General features: G+C 38.2%; 1 protein-coding gene across 1 annotated transcript in view; it reads left to right on the forward strand.

Annotated features, from left to right (window-relative positions):
• Nucleotides 1-17,707, forward strand: part of LOC126248631 (ERI1 exoribonuclease 3-like) — a 117,993-nt gene extending 100,286 nt beyond the window's left edge. The window contains exons 4-6 of the mRNA XM_049949806.1: nt 3,418-3,514; nt 3,951-4,136; nt 15,506-17,707. Of these exons, the coding sequence (XP_049805763.1) occupies nt 3,418-3,514; nt 3,951-4,015 (162 nt within the window). The 3' untranslated portion in view covers nt 4,016-4,136; nt 15,506-17,707. The remainder of the gene's footprint in view (nt 1-3,417; nt 3,515-3,950; nt 4,137-15,505) is intronic.
• Nucleotides 17,708-21,480: the final 3,773 nt, after the last annotated feature.

Consider the following 21,480-nt stretch of genomic DNA (forward strand, 5'->3'; position numbering starts at 1 on the left):
AGGTGGGTCATGGCGGGCTCAGAACAGACACAAGCCCAACACGAGTATGTCTCATTGCTGAAGCTATCTTTACCAGGTCACTCTCAGTTGAATAATTAGGGTTCCTATCTATGCTGTTGCCTTCCCCACCCACTATTATCACGGTGACTTCCTTTATGAAGTCTTCGCAAAGTGAACCTACATCCTCTATCGCCTGACCCAGACTTGCACTAGGTTTAAAAAAACTTGTAACCTGACCCTAGTTCATCCTGCAACAGTTGTGAACTACCTAACATCAAAACTATCTTCTTCTTCACAGCTTTTCCTGGCTTCTTACTTTTCAAACACTTTTTGAAAGTTTGTTTTGTCCTGTCCCACTCCTACATCTATTTGTGGCTCATACAGGGTGTTTAAAAAATGACCGGTATATTTGAAACGGCAATAAAAACTAAACTAGCAGCAATAGAAATACACCGTTTGTTGCAATATGCTTGGGACAACAGTACATTTTCAGGCGGACAAACTTTCGAAATTACAGTAGTTACAATTTTCAACAACAGATGGCGCTGCAAGTGATGTGAAAGATATAGAAGACAACGCAGTCTGTGAGTGCACCATTCTGTACGTCGTCTTTCTGCTGTAAGCGTGTGCTGTTCACAACGTGCAAGTGTGCTGTAGACAACATGGTTTATTCCTTAGAACAGAGGATTTTTCTGGTGTTGGAATTCCACCGCCTAGAACACAGTGTTGTTGCAACAAGACGAAGTTTGCAACGGAGGTTTAATGTAACCAAAGGACCGAAAAGCGATACAATAAAGGATCTGTTTGAAAAATTTCAACGGACTGGGAACGTGACGGATGAACGTGCTGGAAAGGTAGGGCGACCGCGTACGGCAACCACAGAGGGCAACGCGCAGCTAGTGCAGCAGGTGATCCAACAGCGGCCTCGGGTTTCCGTTCACCGTGTTGCAGCTGCGGTCCAAATGACGCCAACGTCCACGTATTGTCTCATGCGCCAGAGTTTACACCTCTATCAATACTAAATTCAAACGCGGCAACCCCTCAGCGCCGCTACCATTGCTGCACGAGAGACATTCGCTAACAATATAGTGCACAGGATTGATGACGGCGATATGCATGCGGGCAGCATTTGGTTTACTGACGAAGCTTATTTTTACCTGGACGGCTTCGTCAATAAACAGAACTGGCGCATATGGGGAACCGAAAAGCCCCATGTTGCAGTCCCATCGTCCCTGCATCCTCAAAAAGTACTGGTCTGGGCCGCCATTTCTTCCAAAGGAATCATTGGCCCATTTTTCAGATCCGAAACGATTACTGCATCACGCTATCTGGACATTCTTCGTGAATTTGTGGCGGTACAAACTGCCTTAGATGACACTGCGAACACCTCGTGGTTTATGCAAGATGGTGCCTGGCCACATCGCACGGCCGACGTCTTTAATTTCCTGAATGAATATTTCGATGATCGTGTGATTGCTTTGGGCTAACCGAAACATACAGGAGGCGGCGTGGATTGGCCTCCCTATTCGCCAGACATGAACCCCTGTGACTTCTTTCTGTGGGGACACTTGAAAGACCAAGTGTACCGCCAGAATCCAGAAACAATTGAACAGCTGAAGCAGTACATCTCATCTGCATGTGAAGCCATTCCGCCAGACACGTTGTCAAAGGTTTCGGGTAATTTCATTCAGAGACTACGCCATATTATTGCTACGCATGGTGGATATGTGGAAAATATCATACTATAGAGTTTCCCAGACCGCAGCGCCATCTGTTGTTGAAAATTGTAACTACTGTAATTTCGAAAGTTTGTCTGCCTGAAAATGTACTGTTGTCCCAAGCATATTGCAACAAACGGTGTATTTCTATCGCTGCTCGTTTAGTTTTTATTGCCGTTTCAAATATACCGGTCATTTTTGAAACACCCTGTAGTTTCCAATTGTGACAACAGATCAAACCTTTTTTCCACATTCACAGCCACACTGTCTGAAAACATCCTATTCCTCTTTCTTCTATAACCTGTTCTCACTTCCCACCTCTCTTTTCCCTTCTCCACCCTTAACCTTTCCAGCTCTTGTTTTGCTTTATCTAGTTCCACCTGAAGGGCAGCAATCTTCCCCTCCTGTTCCACTCTCTTCCTGTCTCTACAGCAAATCCTACACAACCAAGATTGGCGATTGAAAGAGGCAGTCACCATCCCCAAATTGCTCTTCAACAGTGGGAAGCAAGAAGATGCTTAAACCATCAGAAACATCAATGTAGGCACTGGCACTACACCCGCTGGCAGATGACGTTCACCGGGCATTCGCCATACCCACACCCTGCCATCGGATCACCTCATCGTGTACCGTGATTAGTCACTGCACACAACGTTTTTCCACTGTTCAATTGTCCAATGTTTATGCTCCTTACACTGAGCGAGGCATTGTTTGGCATTTACCGGTGTGATGTGTGGCTTATGAGCAGCCATTCAACCGTGAAATCCAAGTTGTCTCTCCTCCCGCCTCACTGTCATAGTACTTGCAGTGGATCCTGATGCAGTCTGGAATTCCTGTGTGATGGTCTGGATAGATGTCTGCCTATTACACATTCCGACCCTCTTCAACTGTCGGCTGTCTCTGTCAATCAACAGACGAGGTCAGGCTGTACGCTTTTGTGCTGTACGTGTCCCTTCACGTTTCCACTTGACTATCACATCAGAAACAGTGGACCTAGGTATGTTTAGGAGTGTGGAAATCTTGTGTACAAATGTATGACACAAGTGACACCCAATCACCTGACCACATTTGAAGTCCATGAGTTTTGCAGAGTGCCCAGTTCTGCTCTCTCACGATGTCTGATGACTACTGAGGTTGCTGATGTGGCGTACATGGCAGGAAGGTGGCAGCACAATGCACCTAGTATGAAAAATGTATGTTTTTGGGGGTGTTCAGATACTTTTGATCACATAGTGTACTTCAGGTAAGTGCTGGGCAGGTATTTTGCTTAAAGTCTCTGCCAGTCTTTCTTCCTCTTTGTCCTTAGTTAATATTTATAGTGAGCAAACATGTTATGTCTAAGTTGTTAGATAGTTGAGCAGCATGATCTGTAATGCACACATCTACCACAACAGTCACAAGTAAATATGAAGGAACCTGCTAAAGATTTAGCAACTCTCTTGATCTGAGAGAAATTGTTTCAAGAGTTTATTTATAAGCTAGTATCATACACAGATAATTGACTCCATTTCCTAACATCTGTTGTGGGGTTTTAAAATATGCATACTTGATTGATCTCACAGCTGATCTACGGCAAAAAAATGCTATTCACTGTGAAACAGATCTTTTTGTGTTGCTGCTGTTACTGTTGGGCATTGTGCTCTGGTAGATTCACAAAGTGCATACAAAAATAATTTTATATGTTTATTTCATTCATCAGTGCATCGCCAGGGCAACTGGCCATTACCCATCCAGCTTAAAAAGTGCTGTGGAAAGATTTGGAATAAAATTTTCTGGCCGCCAGCATTCTGGTATAGGTATGATACTTAATAATATGTTTTATTTAATAATTTGGTTGTTTTGAAAGTACAATAGTACTTACAGGTTAATTCTTACAGTGTTGTAAAAACAGAAGTGGGAACTATTAATAATGCTAGTTATTAAGAATGGGTTTTACTTTATTGTGTGACTTAAGCTGTATTTTCGCACAGTCCCACCATGATAACTTTCGACAAAATAACAGTATTACTTAGTTTTTTCTTTATGTTGCTCACTTAAGATCCAGATTTCTGTGTTATCTGATTTATCTTGTCTCTGGTTAGCCTTAAAATTATTCTTTCTGGAGTCCTAATTACACCTCTGTTTTCAGTTATTACGCAATACTTTCATTTTATAATGTGTAGTGTGACCTTTTTCTTTGTTACTATTCTTCTTAAGAAGCTATAATTTGTAACAGTGTCATTTATTTTACAGATGACTGCTACAACATGGTTTCAATTATGAAACTCCTGGCAGAGAAAGGATATGTTTTCAATTAGCTCCAGTACATAAACTGTGATGTGGCAGGAACAGAAGTGTTTTCTTTTGCCATGAGTATGGTGCCAAATAATGAACTGAGGATTATACACATGGAATTGGCAAAATAATTAAGTTGAAGAGGTACAGTTTATTTTGTTTTTAATGCAGATTATATAGTGTTATAATGTATGAAGTTAAGCAGCTTGCAACATGAAACTTGCACCATTATGAACAGAAATATCTCAGAACGAGCTTATTTATGTGTCTGGATGATGACATGGAGTTTGTTTAACCAGAGATGAAATGCTCAAAATCGCACTAATGTTTTATGGGTCATTGGGAATCCTCATGCTGCAGATGTGCCTTCAACATAGATAATTAGTGAACTTATGGACAGACCGACCCAGTAATTGAATATGAAACTTTAACTACTTCTCCTCCATTTAAGTGCATCTCTGAGGGACATAATCCTCCTGTCATTGGAAGGTGTCTGCTATGATCTTTGTGCATAAACTGGAGCACCAGCATGTTAAAACTACATTCATTTCACACATCTTGTCATCATGAACAGGATGAGAGTGAAAAGGGGAAAATCTGAGGGGACAAGATCAGGTAAATAAGGTGCATGTGGAATGACTTCCCAACCCAATTCCAAGTTCTCCCCCCCCCCCCCCCCCCCCCCAGTCTAAGAGAATGTGGGTGGACATTATCATGGAGTAGCATCACTTTACACAGTCTTCCTGGTTGTTGTTCTTGGACTGCATTTGCAAGAGGCCTCAGTTGTTGATAATAAGTGTCAGCAGTGATCGTTATATGTCGGGGAAGAAATTAGTAGTGCACCACACTGTCGCTGTTCCACCAGATGTGTTACACATTATCTTTCGTGGATCCATGCAGATCTTTGTACGGGCAGTCCCTGCTGTGTTTGGGTTCAACCATTTCTTTCTTTTCCTTGATGTTAGCATAGAGAGATAATTTTTTGTCACCAATAAAGATACAGCAAAGGAATGGTCAGTGAGCCATTTGATGATGAGCAAGCAGAGCCACCCCAGTGATTTTTGAGATTTTGGCTTGGAGCACGTGGTACACAGGTTCCAGATTTTTTAACCTTCCCCACTGCATGTAAATGTTGCATTATTGTGGAATAGTCACAGTTCATTGCATTTGCCAGTTCTTGTGTACACCTTTGTGGATGATTGTGGATTAATGCATTTAAATAATCTCCATCAAACCCCGAAGGTCTTCCTGAACATGGAGAGTCACTAATGTGTAAGCCCCTTAAGGCTCCGGAAAGGCTCAAAATCATGGAAAGTTCAATTTTTACTTTTTTGCTTTTTCTGAATCTGCAGACTATTACCTTTTAATAGATATATAATTTATTCAATTCCGAAGACTACAACTATTTTTAAATTTTTTTTGAAATGTGTTCTACATGGGCGTGACCCACTGTGGCGCTGTTAAACTGCTGTCAAATGGTGTTATTATTAACGCCCGTGTTCATCAGGTACATTTTAGTGATGTGAGATAAAGTATGTGTTGTGGCTAACCTGTGATGGTTCAATATATATCGCTGGTGTGATTGTCGATTGTTTCATGTTTATTTACTCTGTCGTTATCTCGAAAATATTCGTAATTAATTCTGTTTCTTGAGTCTCTGTTTTGTTGAAGTATAATAATGAGTAAAAGTAAAGTTATTAGAAATCCTCTGAAGGCTTTTAAGAAAAGGAGAAATGTTGGAAAGCCAAAGGTATGTGTTATTACTGTAAACAATAAAGACGATAACCAAGTGAGTGAACCTAACCTCTCAAGTACACCTGCCCATAGCAGTCAAAGTGGGAAAGAAAATACTTCACAGAAGAAGCTTGGTTCAATGAGTGAAAACTATGAATGTTTTATGGGCGAATCGGATGTGAATGAAATATTTGATATGTCGGTTCTCAAAGGAATTTTTTCAAACTGTGTAAGATGTATTCATTGTAGTGAAGTTGGTCTGGAACTCTCCATAATAAAGCATGTAGGACTTGCTAGTGAAATACAACTGAAATGTGATAAGTGTTCATACATGACCACCTTTTGGAACAGTGTTGCAGTAACTGCAACTGAAGAAAATGGTAGCAAAATCTACGAACACAACATTAGATTTGTTTATTCCTTGCGTTCAGTTGGTAAGGGTGCTACTGCAGGTGCAATTTTCTGTGACATCATGAATCTTCCAAATCCCCCAACCAAGTTTACGACCTATAATAAATTAATAGGGTCTAAAGTAGAAGATGTCTGTATAGAATCTATGAAGAACACTGTGGAAGAGGCAGTAATGGAAAATAATGGTAACAGAGATTTGACTGCAGCGTTCGATGGTACCTGGCATAAACGGGGACACACATCTCTTCATGTTGTAGTATCTGCCACCAGTATGTATACAGGGAAAGTTTTAGATGTAGCAGTAATATCAAAGTATTGTAGATGTCCACAAAAATATAAAGGTACACATGAAAATAATTGCAAAGCTAACTATAGTGGCAGTAGTGGAGGAATGGAAGTGGCTGGTGTTGCCAGTATATTCCAGCGTTCTGAGGCGTGTGATAAAGTGCGATATGTTAATTACCTTGGTGACGGTGATTCTAAAAGTTTCAAACATGTTCAAGGACTGAAGCCCTATGGTGATGATGTAGTGCAGAAATTTGAGTGTATTGGACACGTACAGAAGCGAATGGGAACAAGACTTCGGCGACTGAAAGCTTCGTACAAAAAACAAAACCTCAGTGATGGTAAAGGGTTGGATGGGAAGGGAAGGTTAACTGACACTGTAATTGACAAAATACAGAACTATTATGGAATGGCTATTAAGCAAAATACACAAAGTGTCGACGCAATGAAGAAGGCTGTTTGGGCTCTTTTTTTTTTTCATACTTCTTCAACCGATGAAAATCCCCAACATAGCTTGTGTCCCAAAGAAGAAGACAGTTGGTGTAAATATAACAAAGGATTGCTAACTGGTGAAGTGTACACTCATAAGCATAGTCTGCCTCATGCAATAATGGATGTGATAAAACCTATTTTCAGAGACTTAGCAGCACCTGAACTGTTGAAAAAGTGTATTCACGGAAAAACTCAAAACCCCAATGAAAGTGTAAGTAGTGTTATATGGTCGAGAATCCCCAAGACTGTATTTGTTGGAATAGAAACACTTCACTTTGGTGTGTATGATGCTGTTGCGACTTTCAATGATGGCAACATTGTAAGGTGCAAGGTATTTAGAAATATGGGAATGAAGATAGGTTCTAACATGGTACGAGCAATGCTTGCTTTAGACAAGGAACGCCTTCGGGCTGCAGACAGGGCTGTAAAGAGTCTAGAAATACAAGCAAGAGTAAACAGGAGGAGGAACAAGAGGAAGCTGGAGGAGGAGTTTGCAGAGGATGAAGATAATCCATCCTATGGACCTGGAATGCACTAAAAAGTTAATCCAATCTTTGTTGCTCTATTCCCAAAACTTTTATTTTCTCATACTAATTACATGTTTTCTAAGGATCTTCCAAACATATTTGTTTCAAACTTTCAGTAAATGTTACACAGTACCTTCTGCATAATTTAACACAGCCTTTTTCCAAAAAACTGTATATTTTTGAATATATAAATAAAAAATTGCAAAAAAATGTTGTGAATTTTCATTACAATTGAAAAAAAAAAAGATCTTTAATAACTGAACTAAAATTTTGTAAAATCCCTGTGTTAAGTTGTAGCCCATATTCCAATAAATAATCTGAAAAAGTTCAACTTCCTACCTCAAATACTTTGTGAGGAAAGATGTAATTTATAAGCGTTATTTTAACATTGCAAGTATAGGGCGTTCCGGAGCCCCTTAAAATGTGAAAACCATTTTCATGCCATGCTCTGTCCAGAGGCGCTATCTTTATACACAGTGCAAATGTTTTTGGTTGCCTCTGCTGCTGTCACTCCTCTACTGAACTCAAACAGAAGAATATATCAGAAATGTTCAGATTTCTCCCCTTGGTAGTCCATGTCTTAGCTTCTACAGCTCCACTCACTATCTGCCAATGACAAACTGACAATGTGTAAACTCAAATAGCAACAGTGAACTAAAAATAAAAAGTGACAATTGATAAATAATCCCATAGCAACCAAAGTACCAATATACAAAACAAAAACACTATGAAATTACATGCAAGCGTAATAAATACATACATATTTATCTATCTAAATTGGTGTATGAAAGTTTGAAACACTTATTTGACTAGTTTGCTGAATCAGCCATGTCCACTGAAGCAGTATTTGTTAGGAAACAATTTTTTTTTATGTCATTAATGAGATAGTGAATTTTTTTATTTGGTAATGGTTCTGAACCAAAGTATTTTCAAACTTGAAGTACATTATCTCCCAAAGGTACGATGGCCTGAGTTAATAAGGTATCTTAAGTTGCAGGATATCAAAATGTGTCTGTTGGGTTCCAAAGTGAGTTATAAATTGTGGTGTCCCACATTGGTAGGAGTTTAGAATGTTTCCATTTTGGATCTCTGGGGGAATCTAAATTTTATATAATGCACATAAATTGATACCACACTAAAGCTGCATGCAAATATCAAAAATTGTGAGAGAAAAATAGGAATTTGGATGGTCAACAGCTGATTATTTGGAACTAAAAATTACTAAATGGAAAGAAAGAAACAGGAATACAGGAGGCGGGGAGGTGTGAAAACACTCATGTCTACTAGTTCAATAAACACAAAATGTTAAAGGCAATAACAAAAATTAAGAACTGCAACATTGATTTTGTTGTTCTGTGACCTTGATATTTCTCTTGACCTCAAGTTGTAGATAACTTACTCGCCCTGTTGCTGCATTTCTTTCCTTTTTTTCTTTAGTTGCCTCTTGGAGAAAGACGCTCAGTGTCAGTTTTTTGTGTTATTATTCAATCAAAACGCATACATTGACTCAGTGAGCTATTTCTATGTCGCTGATATGAAAAAATGTCTGACTAATTTAAATGTCCTCATAGCCAGTTCAGCTTGTATTTCCATTTGTATCTAAACATCTTATATCATAAATATACTGTAAAAAGTTTTTGCAATCTGAAATATCTGTCAGGCCTACAGCATTTATTTGGAGACTGTAGTAATACTACAATATATTTATTTCATGACTTGAGGGGTTCATATGTTTTGTAAAATATTTCTGTGACATTTTGGTGCCCATTCCCCCTCATGTTCAGTGAAGTATTATACTGTTTGGCTTAGTATGTTTTATATCATGATAAATTGTACCATCTGAAGGAAAAGTTTTGAAGTTAACAATCAAGACGTACCACATTAGTAATTTAATATCATATTGCAAGCCACTTGAACTTGGGTATTTAGCAGAAAGTATATTACTCCGAGTGTAATGGTTTCATGATCAAATGCTTTTTGAGTATGAAATTTGGGGAACAAAATCTTCTTTTCCATGCTTATATACACTGCTTGAAAAAGTAGTGAAGCACTCTGAAGACATGGTCAGAAGTCATTGTAACTTTGTACATGTACACACCATTTGTGCCTATGTAAATGATTAAGAGTTGCAGTTCTCTGTAATAGGTGGAGCAGTTATCAGAGTCCATCAGCGTTGTTAATGTTTAGTGTTGTTACAAGGCCTGGTATGATATATAAGGGGAGTGATGAACTGCATCAGATGTTGAGTGATCACTGTGAAGGAAATGGAGATGCCATGTACTTATATGAGACAGCATTATCAGCACCTGACACTGTTGGAAAGGGGCCTCATTAGGATTAATTGTGCAATATTCATGTTTTGGGGCATTCAAATGGGACCTGGCCCAGTGTACAAATGCATGAGAAAATGGTCAGGCATACTCATCATCAAGATTCTGGTAAACCACTTCTGATCATCAGAAGGGAGGATCACCATGTTGTGCACCAAGCTAGAGTTGTGCTTTACTAAAACTAAGGGTTGGTGGAAAATGGTAGTATTGGTAGGGCAAGAAACATAAATGAATGTATGAGAGAGAAGTTGGGAGCCGATGACTTCTCTTTGTTTTTTGTTTATTTGTTTTACACATAATTAGAACTGAACATCATTCAGTGTTAGCTCATTGTGTATTTTATATCCTTAATAATATAAATTGATTTTATAAGTCATAAAAATTAGTTGATTACGTAACTTCTGCACTTTTAAATAATCAAAGCAATTACTTTTGATTCAAGTACACACAAACAGAAAAAAAGTCTGTATAATAATTATTGTTATTTTGTACTCAGTGGAACCTTCTTCATCATGATAAGAGGCAATCTGCATTGCATTTTTTTACTTTTGCTATATCGTCACTCTGCTTTGCATTACAAATCAACAATTTTCTAATATACCCTAAATTAAACATTGACAATTTAATTTTTGCTGTGAAGACTGTTTAATTTTAAATGACAGACAGGAGGACTACAATGTAGAACAAAAACGTTCTGTAGGTTATGTGGCCCATTATATATCGCCACTCAGTTTCTAAACGGTTCACCTCTTCTGATTTCTAGGAGAATCTAGTAAGACACTAATCACATATGAAGACATGCCTGGAAAAAGATGAATGTGGTTAACATGAAGTATGCATATTAGGCATAGTATTGACTAGTCTGTTACTAGCACTGTGTAATAATAACAATGAACACTTTTTAAAAATTGATGAACATTTAGAAGCAGAAAAAATGATGGGTGTTCATTTTTGTTGACATATTTCATATTCATTGTGCTAATTATTTTATGTTAATGAGGTTTCTACCTTAAGGAAGTAATAGACTACTCAAATTTAAGTTTCTAAGAATGTAAAACAATGAAACCTGTTTACACTTTTAACACTTTTTTTTTCATTGAGGTAGTTTCTTATAATAGTTTTTCGATGTCTCACTGGAGACAAGTCTTGAAATTCCCTGAAAAAAAGTGTATAAAATATCTTTAGAATAGAAGAATTAAGTTTATAGAAATATGCCAGTACATATTTAAGAATAGTTCAATAGTTACTTGAAGATCTTTCCATTTCAACAGTGGAACTGGTATCAAGTCTGAGTAGGCTGGGCCAGGTAACATGAATTCTCCATCAGCTAGTTTATCTTCTGTTGTCTTCCTCTTCATGGTCATTACTGTAGTTTCCCATGGTCCATTGTAGCTTCCTGACCTCGGAGAAAGAAGACGCGGCAGCTGCACTTCAGTTTTAACTTCTTTCAATGGTCTAGAAGGTGTAGATAATTTTGGCTTGTACAAATTTCGATGAGAAAAGCATTTTGTCCACTCTTTAAAAAGATTTTGGTCACATTCAATTACTTTGAATGGGTTATGCTTCACTCTGCAATCTCTAATAATGGCATACCAGTCTTGAGGAACTTCAGTAATTTGTTTCTGTAGAATGAGCGCCATATTTTTGTCACACTCCAAATAAGAGTGCAGAGAATGTTATTGTGATTTTATGTGAATGGTAACGTGTTGTTACAGCGTAATGAATGTAGCAGAAAACTGTAATTTTTATTCTGTCCACCGCAAGAGTAACAGAAAATGTGTAGCTGTTTCACTTTAGGTGGAAGAATATTGAAGATATAGTGGTGAAGCATGGATACTACTTCATCCAATCCTTTCTTTGCAATGGTTTGATCATAACAGCAATACACAGAATCACCAGATGTCAGAACATGGATATTAAACAGATGTATTGCCAACTGTCATTTGTAGTACACAATATTGCTTGATATATTCACTACTAGTGTCTGACCTAGGATAACCTAATGGAATGTTACACTCATTGTTAAAAATGCATAACTAGCTATCTTATGAAATGGGCGTGTTTGGATTAATTTCCATATTTATTTTGTGTAGTCTCCTTGCACTGAGTTCCTCTGGCAAATATATTTTGGATGTTTTTCTCAAGGAGTAATGAGTATGGCAACCTTTGAAGGACTGAATATATTCATTGACCTTTAACCATGTTTCATTACTTACAGAGTGGGGTCTGTTATTGGTTTCACCTCTCCCATCAGAACGTACCATCCCATACATGGTCAGCTGTTGTTGAATAGTTTGCAGACGTTGTAGTATTATACCATGAAGTGCTATGAAGGCATTGTAGAATACATGTTCTTCATGTAATAATTCACCTCTTTTTACCCAAAAATTGTATGTGTACGAATGATTATGAAGATCAGACTCGGCTTGATATTTATGACTCCATCTTTGTTTGATGAAATGGGCTTTTATTAGCCCAGATAAATGTAAATTCTGAGCATTCCTATCAGGTAATCCATTAAAATGCTTTATAATAGTCTACCTTTCACTTTCAGCAATTCTCTCAAAACATTCACAGTTTTTTCCCAGCTTCATGCGTGTTGTTTCTTATTTTCTTAGTAGCATCCGATACTCGTCCATACTTCTGCCTTTTCTTTGTATTAAGTTTCCACATTGGAGCAGCATTTTTATTTGGATCCATTGTAGAAATCGAAATAATAACACCTTTGCACTAACAAAATAGCACATCATGTCACTATGAGTCTTTCAAGACTTTCAAGAATACTAAACTTAATCGGTGTGGCTCTTGAACCTATTGTCATTTTAAACAGTTAAAGTAATAATTCATGTAAACAACAATGGAAATACTTTAAACTGATATCCAGCACTACTAACATTGAAATACAAACATGAACCTGATTTTAATATTATTCAAACAGATGCAACACATTCATGTCTACTTTGTAAAACTCCATGACAATAATAATTTTTCCCTCGTCTTATGAATCTAAATTTGTTTATAACTGCTAATACTCATTACTTTTCGAGAAAACAAATATACCAGCAGACAATATGGAGTTCAATGTGTCTAACAGAAGCATAAACAAAATTTTGATATAAATTAAGATTCATCTTTTCTTCCCCCATGTCTTCATATGCAAACAAAGTGATAGATATGAGGTAACACCCGATAAGTATGCAAAACGCCTAATATAAAGATAACATGGTTATGATCTTAATTGATCAGGGCTACTACAAAAACTAGCGTAGTCTATACTAACTTCTGATAGTCTTCGGTAGCCTACAGTAGTTTTAAAACTCTACATCAAGTACATTACAATACCTTCACATCTGCGTTACCATTCGAGAACAAGTAATGGAGTAATATGCGATCTGAGGCTTTCCCAGCATATATGATGCTTCCAAGGTTCTCAGGTGTACTGCCGGACACAATCGTCAAAGGTCCACCATATTTCGGCGAACAAGCGTTCCGCCGTCATCAGATGGTATTATGGAATGAAGGGTCTGTAGTGCACTCCCAGTATGTATACCTGTGGGTTCAGAGTTCTGGCCTCGCAGGATTCGTGCCGTGCTCGGTGGTGGGGGAGAGCCTCAGTTGCCTGTCAGCCACTGCCCACATCGCATCTCGCGTGTGGATGTTATGATTTTCTTTGTTTGCGCTAGGTACTGGCTCCCATGCCTTACTTAGTTTTCCAACAGGTATATATACTGGGAGCACACTGCAGGCGTCCTCACGTGTTCCCTCTCATGCGACAGTATTGTTGTGCCATTTTTCAGCAGGATAGTGCTCTCAAACATGGCAAATTCAGGGTGATTATAAATAAAGCTAAACTTTCAAAACATTGTAGAAATAACACCACTGGTCAGAATGACATCAAATTGCAACGGAATATTATCGGAGAAGGGGGAAAGCGCATGGCAGAAGAAAAAAATAATATGAAAATTGATCAATAGATGGCACTGTATGTGTTAGAATACGTAAGTGAAAACACTTGTCATGCGCAGGACCCATTGAAGTTGGTATAAACACGCCGGGTACACGGATTTTCCTCCTTTCATGTCTGTGACGTTCGCCATGACGGTCTCAATGCAGGATGATGCTCTGCTTGTAAGGCTGTATTACAAGAATGATGACTGTGCACACATCACTCTGCAGAAGTTCCGGACACTGAAGGGTTTGAAAAACGGTGTTGGTCCGATGAGTGCCGTGGATCTGGAGAAAAGATGGGTTCTTTTGGTGTGCAACCTGGTAGAGGGAGGAAACGAATTGATTTGATGTCAGTGTAAGCAGTGGTCACAGCAATGCAGGAGGAGATGAGTGGTGCTGTGCCAACGTGTCATGCATGGAGAATTGCCCGAACATTGGACATACCCATGAACACGGTGCATAAAATCCTACGAAACATCCTGCTTTGGTGTACATTCATAATTACCCATGTGCATGAGTTGCTTCCTGTTGACCTGCCAACAAGAGAGACCTTTGCTTTAGACTTTCTTGCTTGCATGGAAGTGGACAGTGATTGGCCACAGAAGATTTTGTGGACAGACGAAGCCCACTTCCATCTGACAGGATATGTCAGTACACAGAATTGGTGAATATGTACAATGGAAAATCCACACGCAAATCAACCAGTACCACTTCATCCTGAAAAGGTCACTGTGTGTTGCGGGTTTAAGGCAATGTTTATAGTAGGACCACATTTTTTCGAAGAGACAGGTGCTTCCGGTCCTGTTACCTGTACTGTCACTGGTAAGCCCTATGAGTGTCTTTTGCGCAACCACACCATTCCAGCTCTCCAAATGTGTGGTTGGGATCATTTTTATGCAAGATGGTGCACCTCCACACATTGCAAATACGTTTAAGCAGTTGCTGAAGCGCCATTCCAGAAATCCTAGTATTATCAGCTGCCATTTCCCTACAACCTGGCCATCCCGATCACCTGATCTTAATCCATGGTACTCCTGGCTGTAGGGCTATCAGAAAGATGTTGTGTTCAGTGTTCCGATTGCAAACTTAGCGGCATTGAAGGCGTGCATTGCACAACACATTCTGAACATGAGCCCGGAAACACTTCGATTAGTTGTGGAACATTTCTCAATTTCAACTTGTTGCAGGAATCGGTGGACAGCATGTTGAACATGTTTTGCGCCAGTTGCAAGGAAATTAACAATCCGGTTTGATTTTGATTGATTCTTTTTATGCGGTTTTTGGCCTCAGGACAATTAAAAAACTGATTTTTCCCATCACACTGAGTTGTACAGGTTGTTTAATGTCGAATGTACACCTTAGGTATTGTTGTACGATTCATTTGTCATTTTTAGTTGACCACTATTAAAGTATGATGTTTACAGCGCCATCTATTGCCACATTTTGTAACTATTTATTTTTCTTCTGCCACACGTTTTCCCCCTTCTCCAATAATATCCCTTCTCAACTTAATGAGTGCATGCATCCAGGCCAGAGCAAGAGCAAAGTAGTTCAGATAAATGGGTTTACACTGCCAAGTTTTTTGCAAGTTTGACTTGTTTTTATAACCACTGTAATAACATCTCATATCTTCCCTACCTGAGAAGTTTCATTTCATTTCCTCCTCTCATTCTGATTGCTTCACTTTTTTTGTCATGCAGTGTAATTTTGAGCATATTAAGCATTGCATTGTAATGTATGCACATACATGTTGCTGCAAATAGTCTAACAAGGTTCCTCTTTACAGGTTTATTACTACCTAAAATTATGAAGAAATGTGTATATACCTTCACGACAAAGGATAGTGTGTTTTATGTTGATGTATACCAGTATTGTGTAGGTTTTAAGAGAAAAATTAACTGCCACACCACATCTGTGTAAGGATTGACTAATTTTGGACATCATGTGATGCATGTTTGTATTGAGATGGTCAGAAATATCTGCAGTCAGATCTGATTTCTGAAATGTTTTCCTATTATATTTTTTCTCTATTTTTGATACAGCCAAAGTTTCATATAGTATGTTGAATGTATTAATTGACTTTATGTATATGTTTTCTGATTTTGCTAGTTTATGTCATATTTTTTATGACTGAAGTCACTGAAAAGTTACAGTGAAGTGTGGAAAGTGGAGGAGATAAGTTGGTTGTTTTATTATGTATGTGAACTTGAGTATATTACTTTATATGACTTTTTTATCTGGGTGGCCTAATTCACCTGCTGTGCTATTATTTTGGTGCTGTAGATATTGAAATCATATAGGAAATGAGTATGACAGCATTAATGTTCACCAGTATTATATTATGCAGAGGTTGATGTCATATAGAGATTTAATATAAAACTGAAAAATACATGTGAATTGCTTTGTATCTGTACTGCCAATATGAATTTCTTTTAACTATTCTTGTAACAGTCCATCAGTACAGTCCAAAAAGAATAATCATTTTGTGTCATACATGTAATTATAATGGTAGAGTGCTTTCCGTATTTATCTGTTGGACTTATCCTTTTATTGCAGGGAATATTTTTGTTGTGCGTACTGAAAGTGATATTTGTTTGTACATGTTACTTAAATACATTAAGAATTGGTTAGTCAGTATACGTATTATAGCACATCCAGAAGACTGTGTTTCTTAGAAGTTCCGATTGACATTTATTGAAGGAGAGCACATTTCCACACCACATGAAGTTCTGATGTTGTACTTTGTTATGGCAATGCAATTTATACTATCTGTGAACTTTTTGTGTTGGTTTGACTGTTCCATCGGTTCTTGGTAGAATATTTCACACACACCAGTGTCGTGTGTGTGTTTTCATCCATTATGCAAACTTTTTATTGAGCACCAACAGAGGGCGGACAAGCAAGCTCCACCTTCTTGGCACACTGCTGCCACAATGTGCACTTATTTTGCAAAACTGAAAGAATCTTTTTACCATATTTAGTAATTGTACTTATTGTTATAAATTACATATCAGTACTCAAGAGCACTGCATTCACTAAGGAGTTGTTCTCATTGAGGCGATACAACATATGATACGACTTGTTGTAATAAAGGTCATGTGACATGTCAGTTATCCCTGCAACACTTGTGTTGCCACATTAGCAATATGTCAAGCAACAAGACACGGCAGGTGGCAATAGCTTCATGTGTGATGTGTTGCTGCAAGTCTCATTGTGGACAGCTTCCAAATATGTCACATATTTACTCAAAACTGGAAAGAGGTATGACTTTCCCAATGTTAAAAACAATTTTGATACATTACACAATGGAAAATCCAAGGTGGGATAATAACAATATTATGAGAAGTATAGATTGCTACTCACCATAAAGTGAAGACGCTGAGACACAAACAGGCACAAGAAAAAGACTGTGTGTGTGTGTGTGTGTGTGTGTGTGTGTGTGTTTGTTTTGTCTACTTCAAAAGAAGGCCTTTTGGCCAAAAGCTTACTTGTTTAGCCGTCTTTTTGTTGTGCCTGTCTGCAACTCAGCATCTCCACTGTATGGTGAGTATCCTTCTGATAATATTGTCATTTTTCCCAGTGCAATCCAGTTTGGTCATTTCCGCTACATTTTTTATGCACTCCACCAATGTGGGTTGCTTCTGCATTGTATCACGAGTCTTATTGCATATCATACTGCCTCAGTGAGTACCGTCCCTAATAGCTACTGCACACAGGTTTGTTTGGTCACTGACATTGGCAGTAGCTGGGTATAAAATACAAGCTGCATGACGTCTTGAGAGTTGGATTAATTCAGAACTGTGGAACTGAACACTCAAAAGTTTCCAGGTAGGATTGTCCCCCCTCCCCCTGCCCAACCTGGAAAAATCTGTGATCTTGAATTTTTAGTGACTTTTTTGTGTTGTTCGTTTTTGCAGAAATGTGATGTAGTTTGTATTGTCAGCAACTGAATTTTGTTGCATGTAATAAAAAATATACACTCAAAACAGTTTTATGTGTTTTCATATTTTCTTTATGTACTGCACACTGGAGACAGTTTCTAGAGCACTAATATTTATTCAACAGAAAGCATGACGTGTTTGGTAACTGTATTATTTGTTTTTTCCCTGTAATGTTAACACTTTGGGGCCAGAACTCATAGAAGTATGAGCTATGTTAGCCTACCTGAAAGTATCCCCTCCCCATAATTCTAAAGGTAACTTCCTTGATATTCTCTTTCATTTCTTTATATGTTCTTGCGGTTCCTGCTTTTGAGTGATACTCAATGCGGACTGTAAATATGGCATTGATCGTTAAATGATGTGGACAACTTGGAAAAGTGTGTATTTTTCTTCCATTTTGTGGGTCGATGGAGCAACATATTTCTGCCATGCTAAAATTGTGAAGTGTGATTTGGTTAGTAATAAAAATGCTCATGCTTTATCTCCTTGATTTAGAGGAAAGAGAATTTTCAGAAAATGACATCACAGAAGATGTGAACTATGATGGAAAAGAAATTTTGTAGAGTTCAGAGAAAAAAAATTTGAAAATAGAATATCCTGTACAGTTTTCTTACAGATTTCAACTGGAACAGCTGTACATTTGTAACTTTGAAGTAATTTTAATTGCAGTTACGTTTTTTAATAAAAGGGAATGAAACTGTGTTTTTCCACTGTCATTTTCACTCTTGTAATTCATTTGGTCACAGAACTCTATTTACTACTTTTTTCAAATAGTCATGCTTCTGGAAAGCCTGCTTCAGATGTTTTAATTTGGCATGTAGATGTTCCAGTGAACAAATTCTTTTAACTCTGTTGACAAGACGTTTAGTGACATTCCTATTTTCCTGTGGATTATGTTTGGAATTCTTATGTAAATGTCTGCAGAATCTGTGACTTTGTCAACCAGTTCAGCGAAATTAGAAAAGGTAACTGCAAAAACTGCTTTATGGGAATGATGGGAGAATCTATACTGTGATTCTTTCATGCAATTAAAAAAAAAAAAACACCCTCACAAACCTTTAGAGATAAACAGATTTTGAGGCACAAAAGAAATCTCTTTGCATTATGTCAAATGGACAAATCTAATGTACATACTACACTGAAGAGCCAAAGAAACTGGTAGACCTGCCTAATATCATGTAGGACCCCTGCAAGCATGCAGAAGTGCCACAACATGACATGGCATTTGACACCATGTATCCTGCAGGGCTGTCCATAAATCCATAAGAGTACGAGGGGGTGGAGGTCTCTTCTGAACACCATGTTACAAGGCATCCCAGATATGCTCAGTAATGTTCATGTCTGGGGAGTGCTCAAACTCAGTAGAGTGTTCCTGGAGCCACTCTGTAGCAATTCTGGATGTGTGGGGCGTTGCACTGTCCTGCTGGAATTGCCCAAGTCCATCAGAATACACAGTGGACATGAATGGATGCAGGTGAACAGACAGGATGCTTACATACATGTCACCTGTCAGAGTCATATCATCAAGATGTAGCAGAGGTCCCATATCACTCCCACTGCACACGCACATGCCCCACACCATTACAGAGCCTCCACCAGCTTGAACAGCTGACATGCAGGGTCCATGGATTCATGAGGATGTCTCCATACCCGTACATTTCCATCACTCGATGCAATTTGAAACGAAACTCGTTTGACCAGGCAACATGTTTCCAGTCATCAACAGTCCAATCAATGTCAGTGTTGACAGGCCCAGGCGAGGTGTACAGCTTTGTATTGTGCAGTCATCAAGGGTACACGAGTGGGCATTTGGCTCCGAAAGTCCATATCGATGATGTTTCATTGAATGGTTTGCACACTGACACTTGTTGATGGCCCAGCATTGAAATCTGCAGCAGTATGCAGAAGGGTTGCACTTCTGTCACGTTTGAACGATTCTCTTCAGTCTTCATTGGTCCCATTCTTGCAGGATCTTTTTCTGGTCACAGCAATGTTGAAGATTTGATGTTTTACCAAGTTCCTGATGTTCAAGGTACACTTATGAAATGGTCATAGAGGAAAATCCCTACTTCATTGCTACCTCGGAGATGCTGTGTCCCATCATTCGTGCGTTGACTATAACACCATGTTCAAACTCACTTAAATCTTGATATCCTGCCATTTTAGGAGCGGTAACCAATCTAACAACTGCACCAGACACTTGTTGTCTTACATAGGCATTGGCAACCTCAGCGCCATATTCTGCCTGTTTACATACCTCTGTATTTATGCATGCCTATACCAGTTTCTCTGGCACCTCAGAGTATAAGCGCACAGCTGAGATGACAACCTACACAGATAAGAGAGCAAGGGAGAACTCAAAAGCCATCTCATGCTTCAAATGGGAATAAAAACAAGTTAGGGTTTCATTTTTGTCTGAACAGTAGCTGTCATATAGTTGTGAAGGATGTTGACATTGCAGGTAATTATAATGATGCTGATGAAACTCTCATTAATGGTGCTGATGAAACTCCCATTCACTCCATAATAAGGTAACACCTGTGGAGAACCTACAGAAAGCAAAGATCTCCTTTGGTGAAACAGCATTATATAAAAATGATTAGAAACAGAAGCTTAAATTTAGTTGTTGTAAAAACTTTCCATAATAATACTGCCTTATTAATAGCAGCCTCATTCTTAGAGATTCTAACTTTAATTTTTTATGGTTTTCCTGGGGTAAAAAGCAGCTTATCTCAAAGTATCAGCATACCTTAAGGAAAAACTATTTGGGTGAAACACAGCTTGCATTATTCCCACAAGATATCTAGCCAACAGTAAATGCATCTAAACAGGTAGAGTCCATTTTCCTATCTTTCTGAAAGGCATTTTATACAGCACCATACTATTCAACAGATAAATCCAATGTTCTTATATTTCTCAAAGGCATTAGACACTGCATCACACTGTTAACTAGTGATCAAGATGTGGTCATAAAGAGTATCTTCACAGATACGAAATTGGTGGTAAAAATTTTTACTAACGGAACCTAGTATTTTATTTTGAACAGAGAATATTAAAGAGAAGTGTATGTTACATCTGGTGTGCCCCAAGAAAGCATAGTAAGATCACTAATGGTCTCTATATACATAAAAGGTTTATCAGATAGGATCAGGAGCAATATCAAATTGTTTTCCTTATGCTGCTGTCTACAGGAAACTATATTGTTGGACACTGTCAGGAAATAGAGAATGACTTGGACAAAATTCGATTCAGTATTATGGATGGCAGTTCTCTAAATGTGTGTATTTTCAAGATAATGTCCATAACAAAGAGAGAGAGAATATTATGGTATTTTATCACAAGATAAGTGGCAAATTTGTGGAACATTTCACATTGTTTAAATGTTAAGGTGTAATATTAAGAAGCGGTATGCAATGGGGAAAATGTGTAAAATCAGTAGTAGGGAAGTTGAATGGAAGGGTCCTACTGGAGGTGCTATATCTTTGCCTTCCTCTGACCTCTGAACTGACTTCCCCAGCCAATTAAAGAGGTTCCAGAATTTTTTGTGACCTCTGAGTTTCACAAACACAAATCATTTCCACAGTGAAGGAACCAATAAGAGACTGGAAAAAATCATAGAATCATCTGAGTACTTAAACCTGGATTTTCGGATTTGTTGTCTAACACTTAGTCAGCTGCAGACAGACAGCCATTTGTCCCTCACACATGAAACAAACAGAATAGTGCTGGAAATTGTTAGTATTCTCTGCCCTGTATTATATGCTGGCTTGTGGAACATATACTTGTTGATGTAGACTGTCAAGTGTAGATCTTTCTAATA

The sequence above is a fragment of the Schistocerca nitens genome, chromosome 3, assembly GCF_023898315.1.
Source record: "Schistocerca nitens isolate TAMUIC-IGC-003100 chromosome 3, iqSchNite1.1, whole genome shotgun sequence".
In the NCBI taxonomy this organism is placed as follows: Eukaryota; Metazoa; Arthropoda; class Insecta; order Orthoptera; family Acrididae; genus Schistocerca; species Schistocerca nitens.